This window comes from Phodopus roborovskii, unplaced genomic scaffold (assembly GCF_943737965.1).
Source record: "Phodopus roborovskii unplaced genomic scaffold, PHOROB, whole genome shotgun sequence".
In the NCBI taxonomy this organism is placed as follows: Eukaryota; Metazoa; Chordata; class Mammalia; order Rodentia; family Cricetidae; genus Phodopus; species Phodopus roborovskii.
The window spans coordinates 7,370,170-7,382,884 of record NW_026126482.1 but is presented as its reverse complement, the minus strand read 5'-3'; the positions used below and the strand labels follow the sequence as shown (position 1 = coordinate 7,382,884).

Here is a 12,715-nt window from a genome sequence, read left to right as displayed (position 1 = left end):
CTGTCTGTCTTTTAGACTGGATCAATTTTGTATAGCTCAGTGTGGCCTTGAACTCCCAGAGATCCGTCTGCCTCTGTCTCCCAAGTCCTGGGATTAAAGGTGTGCTCCACCACTGCCTGGCTCTATGGCTATGGCTAACTTCCATCTCCAGCTGTTTTATTAGAACATAGCTATCACGGCAGGAGGGTCCTCTCTCCTCGGCTGCCCAGTGTGTGGTGAGGCAGACCGGAAGCAGAGGGAGGAGTTCGGGAGGGGCTGGGGCAGCATCCCCAAGCATGTGCCTTCGGTGCTCTGCTGCCCTCAAACATGCTTCTTTTCCCGTCCCCCGCCCCAAATACTGTCATACTGTGACTCTCGATTATGCCAGAGACCATCCCCTCCGAAGAAACCCATCAACTCTTTGTGGAGCCCAAGTACATGAGGGCTGTGGGAGCGGTTCATAATAGCTTTGAGAAGGGTCCATCTATCTCTCCTTAGCCAGGGGGACAGGCTTGTCAAACCTCCGTTCTTCCAAATGAATTTGAAAACACTGCTCTCATTCCCCAGGGGCATTTAGGGCAGTGTACTTCCCTGAGGTGACCTTGCCACCTCCAAGCTGTCTTCCTAGTGCTAAACCAGTCTTAGGGGCCACTGTGCTCAGGGTCGCTGGTGATTAGAGGTAGTGGCATGGGGGAAAGGGTGTAGCAGCCACTCCTCACTCTGCCCTTGTATTGTGACCAGGACAAATGGTCCTCTAAGCTGCTGACCCTTCACCCCGGGTACTAGCCACCTGTTTGAAATTGTCTGTGTCTTAGTCAACGTCCTATCGCTGTGAAGAGACGCCATGACCAGGGCAACTCTTACAAAAGAAAGCATTTCATTGGGGGCTCGCTCACGGTTCCAGAGGTTTAGTCCATTATCTTCATGGTGGGGAGCATGGCACAGGCCCAGTAGGCATGGCTGTGGAGAAGTAGTTGAGAATTACAGCCTAATCTTCAGGCAAAAATAGAGACTAGGCCTGGCTTGTGCTTTTGAAACCTCAAAGCCCATCTCCAAGTGGACATACCTCTTCCAACAGGACCACACCTCTAATCCTTCTAAGTCTTTCAAATAGTGCCACTCTCTGGTGAATACGGAGTATATGAGTTTATGGGGGCCTTTCTTATTTAAACTACCACATTCCACACTTCCTGGCTTCCATAGGCTTGTAGCTATAACATAATACAAAAATGTATTCAGTACAACTCCAAAAGTCCCCAGAGTCTATCACAGTGTCAACACCGTTTAAAAGTTCAAAGTCTAGCTTGAGACTGCTGGCATTCTCTTAACTGTAACCCCCTATGAAATCAAAAAAGCAGATCACAGACTGCCAATATACTTTGGCACAGAATATACATCACTATTTCAAAAGGGGGGAAAGAGAACATAGTGAGGGAATCCTGGACCAAAGCAAGACCTAAAATCAGCAGCGCAAACTCCAAATTCTGCAACTGCAATCAGATGCCAAAGGGCTCTTCAAACGGTCAGCCCCTTTCAGCTTTGTTGACTGCAACACACTCCCCTCTCTTGGCCTGGGTTCACTCCCTGTGAGCAGCTCTCCTCAGCAGGCAGCCCGCAACTCTGGCATCTCCAACATCTTGGCGTCTCCAGAGCAACCCGGGCTTTACCTTTACAGCCCTTCCTGGGTCTTCATGCAGGCATATCCCTGACACATGCCTGGCCTCAGCAGCTTTCCTCAGACACAGACTCTATAGCTTCTACCTTGTATCCTTGACTCTAAATCCAGAGCCACATGGCCAGAGCTGCCAACTTGTTCCTGCTTGCTGGGTCTAGAACATAGTCCTCCCTTGTTCAACTATATCTTCACCGGCTTTCTGTTTTCCGTGGTTTCCTTCACTGCCTAACCTCGGCTGTCCTGGAACTTGCTTTGTAGACCAGTCTGGTCTTGAACTTAGAAATCTTTTAATTACATATTCACCAGCTTTCTGTTTTTGATGGTTTCATTCTCTGCTTAAACTTTTCTTTGACTCGTTTTCACAGGTCGGAAACTTAGCCAGCAGAGGTCTTCACCCCCTTTATTCCTTTAGCATCAGGCAAACTTTAATCTCCTTGGGCGCTGGCGTTGGTGCCATCGCTCCTCGGTAACCCTTTTCCCCGGCACACTGTACGTTTTGTATCTGCCCTTTCCCCGCTTGCTCCGTTTGGCATAAGTCACCATTGGTAACCGTGTGACACAGTCAATAATAGGCTGTCTTGAAATCTCCCTTCCAACACCATTGATCTAACCGCCCCATCCTCTACCCCTTGCTCCCCCCCCTTTAACCTCAGGCAAATTTTTAGGACAAAGGCAAACATTCTTTGCCAAAATATTAAAATAATGGTCTCTGGGCCACTTGCTAATATTCTTTCCCTCCAGAACTTCGTGAGCTAGGCCCTCATGGTTCAAATGGCTCTCAACACTGTCGTCTTCCATGATCCTACTAGGGTGGCCCATCAAGGTCTACTTAGTGTCCAACCACTTCCTAGTTCAAACTCTCAAAGTTTCCCACGTGCCTCCAAAAACCAGCATGGTCAGGCCTGTCACAGCAATGCCCCAGACCCTGGTACCAACTCCTGTCTTTTTTATTTTCTTTTTTCTGGGTTTTCAGGACAGGCTTTCTCTGTGCAGTCCTGGATGTCTTTCTCTGTAGACCACACTGGCCTCAAACTCAGAGATCTGCCTGCTTCTGCCTCTCACTGTACCATCAGCACCCGGCATCAACTTCTGTCCCAGTCAATACCATGAAGAGACACCATGACCAAGGCAACTCTTTTTTTGTTACTTATACATTTATTATATTTCATTTTAACTGACACAGGACATAAATGAGTACATATAATACTGGGATAATATGTGATCTGTTAATATATATGTAAGATGTTCAAACCAAGACACAGTTATATATCTCCTTAATTGTTATCATATTCAGTCTTCTTCCTTTTAGCTTTTAGAGAGACATAATACAGTACTACAGTCTCAATAGTAATTCTACAGAATAACACCATCCCCAAATTACTTATTATGTAATGGCAACTTAACACTCATTGGTTAGTGTTTTCTCTACTTTCCCTCACTAGCGCCTGGGAATCGCCACTCTTCCCTAAACTTGTATGAGATTATCTTTTTTTTATTAATTTATTTTTTGCATTCCAATCCTAGTTCCCCCATCTCCTTTCCTCCTCCCCCCTCCTCCTCCCGTCTGCTCCTTGGAGAGGGTAAGGCCTCCCCTAGGAAGTCTACTAAGTCTGCCCCATCATCTCATTAAGGCAGGACCAAGGCACCTCTCCACCCCCCACACCCCTGTGTCTAGGCTGGGCAAGGTATCTCTCCATATAGAATGGGCTCCCTGTGGAAACTCTTATAAAAGTAAGCATTTAATTAGGGGCTTGCTTATAGTTTCAGAGGGTTAGTGTAGGCGAAGTTTTCCTATCTCAGCAGCTGCTTCCAAATTACCGTGCAGAGGCTTATATTAATTATAAATGCTCATCCAATAGCTCAAGCTTGTTACTGGCTAACTCTTACACTTAAATTAACCCATATTTCTTTCTTCTTCTTCTTTTTTTTTCCCCCCTTTGGTTTTTGGTTTCTTGAGACAGGGTTTCTCTGTGTAGCTCTGTAGACCAGGCTAGCCTTGAATCTACAGAGATCCACCTGCCTCTGCCTCCTCGGTGCTGGGATTAAAGGCGTGCGCCGCCACTGCCCAGATTAACCCATATCCCTTGTGAGTACTTTTCGATGTGGTTTGGGACCTTTTCTCAGGATGTCATGCCTTTCTTCTTTCTGCATCTGCTGGCAACCGTCGGCCCCGCCCTCCTCCCTCTGGTCACTCTCAGTGTGACTGCCCCAGCTAACTTCCTGTCAGCCTGCATGAACCAATGACAGTAATGTGTATTCACAGCGTGCAGAAGGGTTAGTCCACAGCAGGAGAGGGCATGGTAACAGGGGCAGCGGGCAGAAAGACAGTCTGCAGCTGCTGTGGGCTTCTGAAACCTCAAAGCCCACTTAGTGACACACCTCTTCCAACAAGGCCACGCCTCCTAAGCCTTCTAATCCCCTGGCGACTGAGCACCAAGTATATGAGTTTATGGGGGCCTTTTTTTATTCAAAGCACTACAGCGAAAGAAAGCATCCTCCGAAGGTCAGCGTTGGTGAGGCGCACACTCAGTGCACGTCTCAGCATGGTAACTGAGCAATGAATGCCTGGAGCGCTCCAGGGACAGCCAAGGGAAGGGCAGACAGGGGAGTTACCCATTTTACAGGAGGGAGATGAAGGTCGTAAGGTGGGAGCCACCTGTGAGGTGAGGCCCAGAAAGAGTGGGGAGCCATTGTCCTCTTGGCCCTCTCTCTCTGCCCTCAGGTACATGATGGTGTCCCTGTCCCTCCTGGGCCCGGTGGAAAGAACATTTGGGGCTGGCTCTCAGCAGAGAAGCATAAATGCAATATCTAGGGATGACCACAGACTCAGAGAGGTCACTGGGGCAGATGCAAAGGTGACTCAGACCGGAGACCGTGTGTACAGTTCACCCGTGACATGGGGTGGGCACCACTCTGGAACTGATGTAGCCCTCTGTGGCACAATTCTGATCGGTCGTTCAGCTGACACCACCATGCGTCGGGCATGGCTGGAGATCCCGAGGGCAGCTGTGAACTGGGTAGGCTGGACAGCACGCTGTGGCTCGGCCAGGAGCTCTTGCCTAGCTGCGGTACCCTCGTTGCAGACGCTCATCACTGCCGTGGGGCAGACGGTCTACACGGTGGCCTCTGTGCTGACTCTCCTCTTCGTCCTCATGTTCATCTTCGCCATCCTGGGATTCTGCCTGTTTGGAATCCCAGAGAAGGGTGACCTGAATAACTGGGGGAACCTGGCTGCCGCCTTCTTCACTCTCTTCAGTCTGGCTACGGTAGGTACTGCATTTGGGAACTGTGGCGAGGGCAGAACTGGAGAGGGACTGTCTAGGAAGGGGGAGCATGCGGATGCTGGGCCTCTTTCGGGGCCTGCCCCACATTCAGGTGCTTATTAGTGGGCACAGGGAGCTGGGGTTGGCATGCTGGGGCTAGTCAGAGGCCAGTGGGTTCCATTTCTGTCTCTAGCCCTGTGATTTTATAAATCATTCCATGTGTTGCCCAGGGTAATAAAACTTGCTAGAATTCTCAAATGATACTTAATTTGGATTAACCTTAAGTTATACGTGAAGCCCACAGCATACTGCTTTTTTTTAAAAAAAAAAAAATAAACTGTCACAGATCCACCCAGAATAAGCAAAGCCCAACTCTTAAAGTCTAGACTTTTGAATTATATAAATATTGGCATTTAAAGAGATTGTTTTGCTTTTATTTTTTATAAAGAAGGGCCTGGAAATAGCCCTGTGCATTTTAGGAGAAAATGGGAGGTCTTGAGAGAAGAGACTCGCTTAGGCACGTAGGCTTGCAACTAGTGGTACCTTACATTTCAGCTGGCGGTTGGGGAGGTGCCTAAGGGCTGATGTGGAGACTGAATTGGCAACCGCCTCAGAGGGTTTGCCACTCCTATAGCAGAGGTGACATGGGATCCTACTCTGCTGGGTCTCTGCGCTCAGTATACCCTGTCTCGCCTGACCAGGTTGATGGCTGGACGAACCTGCAGGAACAGCTGGACAAACGCAAGTTTACTGTGAGCCGGGCATTCACCATCATCTTTATCTTGCTTGCTTCCTTCATCTTCCTCAACATGTTCGTGGGTGTGATGATCATGCACACGGAGGTGAGGCTGTGCTTGTAGTGCACGCATGAGTGTGTGCCTGTGCGTGTGCACACGTGTGCTGTTCAGGTTGGGTGTGGCAGGTAGAGGCAGGTTTCTTAGACAAGCTGGTCTTGTGTCTTTCTTATGAAGTGATGTGGAGTAGCCAGATGACCCCTCTCATGTGTCAGGTGACTCTTATCGCAAAGTTCATCACATCATGACGGGATCAGCAGGCCAGTGGGGTGGGCTTAGGAAGCCATTGCATCTGCAGGTGGCAGCTTGGGCTGGGGGCTGGCCCTGTGTGTGGTGGGCCCTTCTGCCAAGGCCTGAGCTTAAGGGAAAGCTAGGCAAGGAGGAAGGCTGGGGATGGAAAGGGTGCCGAAGAGGGACCACGATCTTGACTTGTACACTCTGCCTTGCTAGGACTCCATCAAGAAGTTTCAGCGGGAGCTGATGGTGGAGAGACACCTGACGCTTATAGAGGAGAAGCAGATGATTCTCAGGCGCCAGCAAGAGGAGGTCAACAGACTGATCAACACACAGGCAGGTGGCCCCACTGGAGAAGTGACAGACAGGCGGATAGACAGACAGACGGACAGACAGACAGGCAGCAGAATGGCCAGGAGGAAGAACTTTGGACTCAAGTAGAGGTTGGGTGGGCTCAGGCACATGTGGCTTCAGGTAAGACAGACCTCTTCCCTTGCAGCCACGAGAGCCATGCTTGCCTTTCTGTGTCTGAGTGTCTCCCTGAGCAATTTGGACTGCTGAGTAGTGTGGTTAGGTCTAACGCTTCCTTCTTGGGGAATGGCTTTCCACTATGGGGTACTTTCGGGCTAGAGTGTCTTTCTGAGTCTCTCTAGTACCAGGCAGCTTGACTCCAGGCCACTGTTGGGGTGTCACTCAACCTCATATCCCCCACTCCTAAAACCAGGGCAAGAATAAGTGCAATGGGCTGGAAGTCTGTGAAGTCTGGTGCCAGACTTAGGGACCCTGCTAGGTCCCTTGTCTGTTAGTGTTTCTCCCAAGATGGAGATGCCTGCCAGTCTAGCTAAGTCCCATGTTTGTTCAGTGTTGGAGGAGACCACACAGAATCACGCTCAGACATTCTCTTTATACGCTTGGCCTCACACCAGGGATGGTGGTCCATGAGACTGTTTTGTTCTGACAGGGTCTGGGCTCAGTGGTCAGGATGATCTTGGGACCCACGGGGTTCTCAGGTCTCTGTAGCTTGGCTGCTCATGTCACTGATCTTCCATTTCTTCTCTCTCTAGAAAAGCGGTGGCAAGAACTTCACTGAGCTGGTGGAGGAATTCAAGAAGACCCTACGGCACACGGACCCCATGGTCCTGGATGAATTTGGCACTAGCCTCCCCTTCATTGACGTCTACTTGTCTACCCTGGACAACCAGGACACTACTATCAACAAGTGAGTCACTGGTCCCCGCGGTTCTTCAAGGCCAGGGCAGCCTGCAGATCCAGGGGACTGAAGAGTTGGGCCCAAGGTGCAGGGTGGATGGGTACACAGAGCCCCTTCCCCGGGAGTACAGAGCCCATGTGTGCCTGGGCGCTGGGCTGTGGTGTGCATGGGTCTGTGGTGGAAGGGACTCTGCCCTGTGGGCCTTCCCAACTCTTTCATTTGTACCCAGGTGTTAGCCTCCCTCATCTCTTCAGGCTCCTGCTCACTAACACTGTCCATGGAGCAGGGAATGTGTGTGGGAACGGCAAGTCAAGTGCAGAAGAGGGTCCTAGCTTGGTTCTGCCAACATCTTCCCATGTCTCTTTGAACAAGTGTCTGCCCTTTTCCTGCCTGTCACACAAGGAGAGCCACTGGGCCAGTTAAATGGGATCTGACCCAGGTCTTATTCTCAGTGCACGCTAGCTGGGGTTTTGGTGGGCAGCTGAAGAGCCGTGGAGAACAGGGAGCTAGTGTGGAGTTCCCAGCAGAGCAGGCATCGGAAGCCTGACTTCTCTATGAAATCCCTCTGGAGGCCTCAGAGACTAGGGGGACTGGAAGGGAGGGATCTTGGGAGCATCCTCATTGGGTCCAAAATCAGACCAGGTATTGTTTAGGTACCACCACACCATTCCTGCTTGCAGAGTCCAGGGTTTTGTTATGGACATGACCCAGGAGATAAATTAACTTACGTCAGGGCCTTCAGCAGAGTGACAGACAGGACCCCAGCATATCTGAAGTCTTTGTTCTCTTCTGGCCCACACACACCTGGTGGGTATGGTGACTTCACAGGTCCTAGGCTGTGGTCCCCATCTTGCTGCTCTCTCTAGGCTTCAGGAACTGTACTATGAGATTGTGAACGTGTTGTGTCTGATGCTTGAAGACTTGCCCCAGGAGAAGTCGTCCCATAGCTCGGAAATCATGATGTAGAGGTATTTGGGCACGTGTGGCCTCAAAGGCCGTGGCAGGTCCATTAAACTCAGGCTTTCATAGACCGCTTCTCCAACTTGTTACAGGGTTGATGTTGGTAGCATCCATCTTTGGGGGATAGGTCTGGATAAGTGCTCATGAAAGTTGATCCCCCCAGGACCTTGGGAGTGGAAAGATGGGGGTTCAAGATCACCCTGGCTTATGCCTACATCCTGAAGCTTCTCTAGAGCCAACGGCAAGAGCCCACTGAGCTCCTGAGGAAGCTGCCGGAAGACCACAGCCAACAAGAGTGTCACCAGCTCTGCCACTCATGGGCCCCTCCTCATGACCCCGGAGGCTGACCTGTGCAGGTGCCCCAGTCTGACAGAGAGTCTCTTTGGAAGTCCACATTAATTTCCCCCGGGGTTCATGCCAGGGCATGTGTGTGAAGATTACATCATGCTGTTCTGCCTAGGGGAGCCGCCTACTGGCCATGCTACGTGTTAGAGCTCCTGGAGTCTGGCTCTTCAGACGTCTTCCCTCCCGTGGTTGGTTAAGACTCTCTATTTAGATGGTGGCACTTTCTGTCTCGCTACTGGCCAGACGTCTCTTGGAGGTGAGAAAGTGCTAGTATCACCCTGCACAGTCACAAGAGGCCCATCTGCAGATCCCCAGGGCAGCAGCGCCTCTTGCTCTAGGCTGGTGGCTTCCACTTTCTTCTCATTGTTGTAGTCTATGCTAGAGGCCTGTCACCTAGGCCAGAGAGGAAAGTAGGTTCTGAGGAAAGCTGTGGAGGGGGACTGGTACCCACCGCTGGGTACCAAAGGCCCAACCATAAACTAAGGCCCAGACAGAGACATAGAGCAGGTAGACTGTCTAGGAAGTGGTTCTCAACCTAGTCCCTACCCCTTTGAGCGGGTGGGATAACCCTTTCACGGTGGTCCTCTGAGATATCCTGTATATCAGATACTTAAACTACGATTCGTAACAGTAGCAAAATTACAGTTATGAAGTAGCAGTGAAAATAACTTATGGTTTGGGGCCTCCACAGCATGAGGAACTGTGTTAAAGGTTCACAGCTTTAGGAAGGTTGAGAACCACTGCTACAAAGGGTTCCATGGTTGGCTGTCATGGGAAAGCAAATAGGCTGATGGATGTTTATTCAGGGAAAAAAAAAATCACAGAAGAAACAGATGATCACCAGCAGGTTCCCATCCCAAGGATGCCTCTGTCTCCAATCAGGAAGCAAGAGAGAGCTGTGGTCCTGGACCCCAGACCTAGTCCCCCCCAGGTCACGCCCACACCTGTCCCCACCCCTAATGGGTGTGGTCAGTGCAACAGTGTGAGCAGGGTGGATATCTCATTACAGTTGGCTAACGGGCTTTGGGTTGAGTTGTGGTGCCCTGAGGCCAGGGCCCTAGGACAGGAGAAGGAACCTTTCCTCGTGGGTTCATTTGTACATGCACAGTGCTCAGTGAGCCATGCTGCTTGCAGGATTCGGTGATGGAAGCTGAGTCCCTGCTGGCAGTCCCTAATCTAGCCAGTTTCACATTCAAATGCAAAGTGAGGATCTCGACCCTTTCCATGTGCGAACACTCATCTTCCAAGCCGTGGTAGGAACAGTGCCTGCAATGGGGAAGAAATTGCTAGCGAGGGTGTGACATTTTGCGCTGCTGTGGAGGGTCTGTGGGGTGGAGGGTGCCATCCATTCGTCTTCCGGGTGGAGGGACTCCGTGCTTAGACATGGGCCTGAGGTAAGTTGGGTGGGTGTCTATGTCCCTGTGGTGGGAGGAGAAGCGTGGGCTTTTAGTGCCAGTGAGAGACTCGAAACAGCTGTGCCCAGAGCAGCCCATTTAGCAGGGTAGGCAGGTCCCTAGCAGGGTAGTTCAGGCCTAGGGCAAAGCAGGCAACTGTTAATTGCTGGCCCTATATTGCTGGCCCCCTCGCACAAGGAACACGCAAATCATCTACCTGCTCGGGTTAGGAACCTTGGGAATTTCCCAGTGAGGTAAGAGATGGGGAAACTCACCCGCTGGCTGTGGAGTCGGGACTAGGGAGAGTGTGTGCTCCTTTGAAGTCCCAGGTTCGTCCTCCACAGTGTGATGAAACTGCCTGGTTATAAGGACCAAATTGAACATGTGTAAGAGAGTAAGAGATGTTGCCAGCCCAGCCTTTGGTGCTTCCTGGTGCCTGGCCCCCTCTGCCCTGGGTTTGGTGGATGGGAGGAAGCCGAGCAGAGCACAGAGGGCCGAAGCCTATGCGGGGCCCAGATAGAACTGGTTCCGAATGTCAAAGCAGAAGGCCAAATCTGGAGATCCAGGTCCAGAAGGGGGCCCAGGTGCACAGGTCACTGGATGTGGGGTGCACTAGCAAGCCACCTTTAGGGACAAGAAGGGTTTGGTGAGCCGAGAACTGGGAGGCGACGTGGTCGGAGTTGGCCCAGCCCCACTGGCAGAGTAAACCGATGGCTATTTGGTGCAGAGTCTCAAAGCAGCATTTCAGTTTGGCTCTCTCAGTCTACAGAGCAAACACTGGCAGCTTGCAAGGCCCGCTTGGGTTCCCACCAACTCAAACAGGCTTGGCCAAGTCTTGGATTGATTTGCTTGGGACAGAAGAAGTTCTGCTTGCCCAGGCCTAGCTGTGGAAAACAAGAGTCTCTTCCCTGCCCTAACCCTGGGATCCAGCAGGGCTGTCCTGAGACTTCTGGGCACACCAGACCCTCCCCTGGCTCTTGCAGGGAGATGTAGAATCTACGCTGAAGGTGGCCTCTCTGTCTCTGTTTGTTTTGTTCTGTTGTTTTTAATCCCGGACCACTGTTGAGCTCTGCAGCAGGCCAGTGGTGTGGAGTTTTATTTATTCCATCAGCCTTCTGAAATTTAGTAACTAGACACCAGGGACAGCACACCTTGATGTCCTTGAACAAAAGACACAGGGTGTCTCTAAACCAAAGTAGCCTTTGACAGGCCGGGTTCTCTCTCGGGCATCAGATCATGGCTGGTTTCTCACTCTGTCTGGGCCCTATGCTGGCCTGGTCCATTGTTCTGCAAGTGTTTGCAAAGGCTACTGACTTCCTACCCAGTCATCCCAGAAAGGAGATGTGGGCAGAAAAGAGGAGGGCTTCCAGTGTGATTGACACACCTCCTTTAGATCACGCCTCCCTGGAGAGAATGTCTGTGCCTGGTCAGCCCCGCTACCCTTTCCTGAGTGTGGTCTTCAGTTTCTTGAGAGCAGTGGTTCTCAACTCTCCTAACACTGCAGCCCTTAGTACAGTTCCTCATGTTGTGGCCACCCAATCTTAACATCATTTTCTTGCTACTTCCTAACTGTAATTGTGTTACTGTTGCGGATTGTGATGTAAATCTCTGATATGCCATCTCCGGGGTTGAGTCCGGAGTTGTATTTATTGTGCAGGGCCAGGGCTAGGAGAACACTCTTAGTCCCTGATTCTCCTCCATGGTGGAGGGCCAGGGCAAAGCGAGGGTGTTGAGTGCATCTGCCTGACAGCAGCCGGGGGACTGGACAGGAGAAAGGGGGCAACGTTGAGGCTGTGGAGACTGTGGGGAAGGGGACAGGGGAACTGGGGATTGGATCCCTGCTGTTCCCTGGGAAAGGCACACATCCTGTTGTTGTTTTGTTTGAGACAGGGTTTCTCTGTGCTGCCCTGGCTGTCCTGGAACTCATCTGTAGACCAGGCTGGCCTTGAATTCACAGAGATCCACCTGCCTCTGCCTCCTGAGTGCTGGAATTAAAGGTGTGCACCACCACCGCCCAGCCTAAAATTGCTTTACTGTACCTTTTAAAAGTGGAGCCCAGGGAAGTAATAGATTAGACATGTGGAGCCTGGATTTTATTTAAATTATATTAAAGATCCTTTAGAGTTTCAGTGGTGAAGAGTTGCCTAGTGTGTGTGAGAGATGCTGGCTTCCACGATGAGCTAGATAAACAGAGATATAGATAGAGAAGACAAGACTCCCTTTAAACTGGCAACTGTGAAGAGGCTGGGTGTGGTGTACACCTTTAATCCCAGCACTCTGGAGGCAGAGGTGAGCAGATCTCTGTGAGTTCGAGGCCAGCCGAGCTAGTCTACATAGGGACTTCCAGGCCAATCAGGGTTATGTAGAGAGACCCTGGGTCCCACCACTCAGGAGGCAGAGGTAGGTAGATCTCTATGAGTTTGAGGCTAGCTACAGAGCTAGATAGCCAGGACTACACAAAGAAACCCTGTCTCAAAAAACAAAAAAACAAAAGCCAAAAAAGGGTGGGTGCTTTATAAAATGTGGACTGACCCTCCAGCTGGAACTGGAAGCTTCTAGTGTCTCAGAAGTGGCAGCACCAAGCATGACTGGGTTTTGCAAAATGAAATAACTCAAAAGAGGAGAGTGGAAGAGACCGCAGGGGAACAGGAAGTTTGTTTTTTACTCCAAGAAACAGGATTGGTTGAAGCCTATGCATACCAGCCTTGGGAGAGGGAGAGGCGGCTCAGGGCAGACTCCCCTACTGCCCTCTGACCTTCCCCAGGGTGATGTACCTTGGGACTGAGGCCTGAGGTAAAAAACAACACAAAACAAAACAAAAAGACCCTCTTCAAAACATGATGCCGAGCGGGCGGGAGGAG

The 12,715-nt window shown here is 50.9% G+C and overlaps 1 protein-coding gene across 1 annotated transcript in view; it reads left to right on the top strand.

Annotated features, from left to right (window-relative positions):
- Catsper3 (cation channel sperm associated 3) overlaps positions 1-12,715 on the top strand; it is a 46,737-nt gene that overhangs the window by 20,755 nt on the left and 13,267 nt on the right. Inside the window, exons 4-8 of the mRNA XM_051194545.1 lie at positions 4,738-4,920; positions 5,619-5,759; positions 6,162-6,281; positions 7,010-7,164; positions 8,022-8,117. Coding sequence (XP_051050502.1) covers positions 4,738-4,920; positions 5,619-5,759; positions 6,162-6,281; positions 7,010-7,164; positions 8,022-8,117 — 695 coding nt within the window. The remainder of the gene's footprint in view (positions 1-4,737; positions 4,921-5,618; positions 5,760-6,161; positions 6,282-7,009; positions 7,165-8,021; positions 8,118-12,715) is intronic.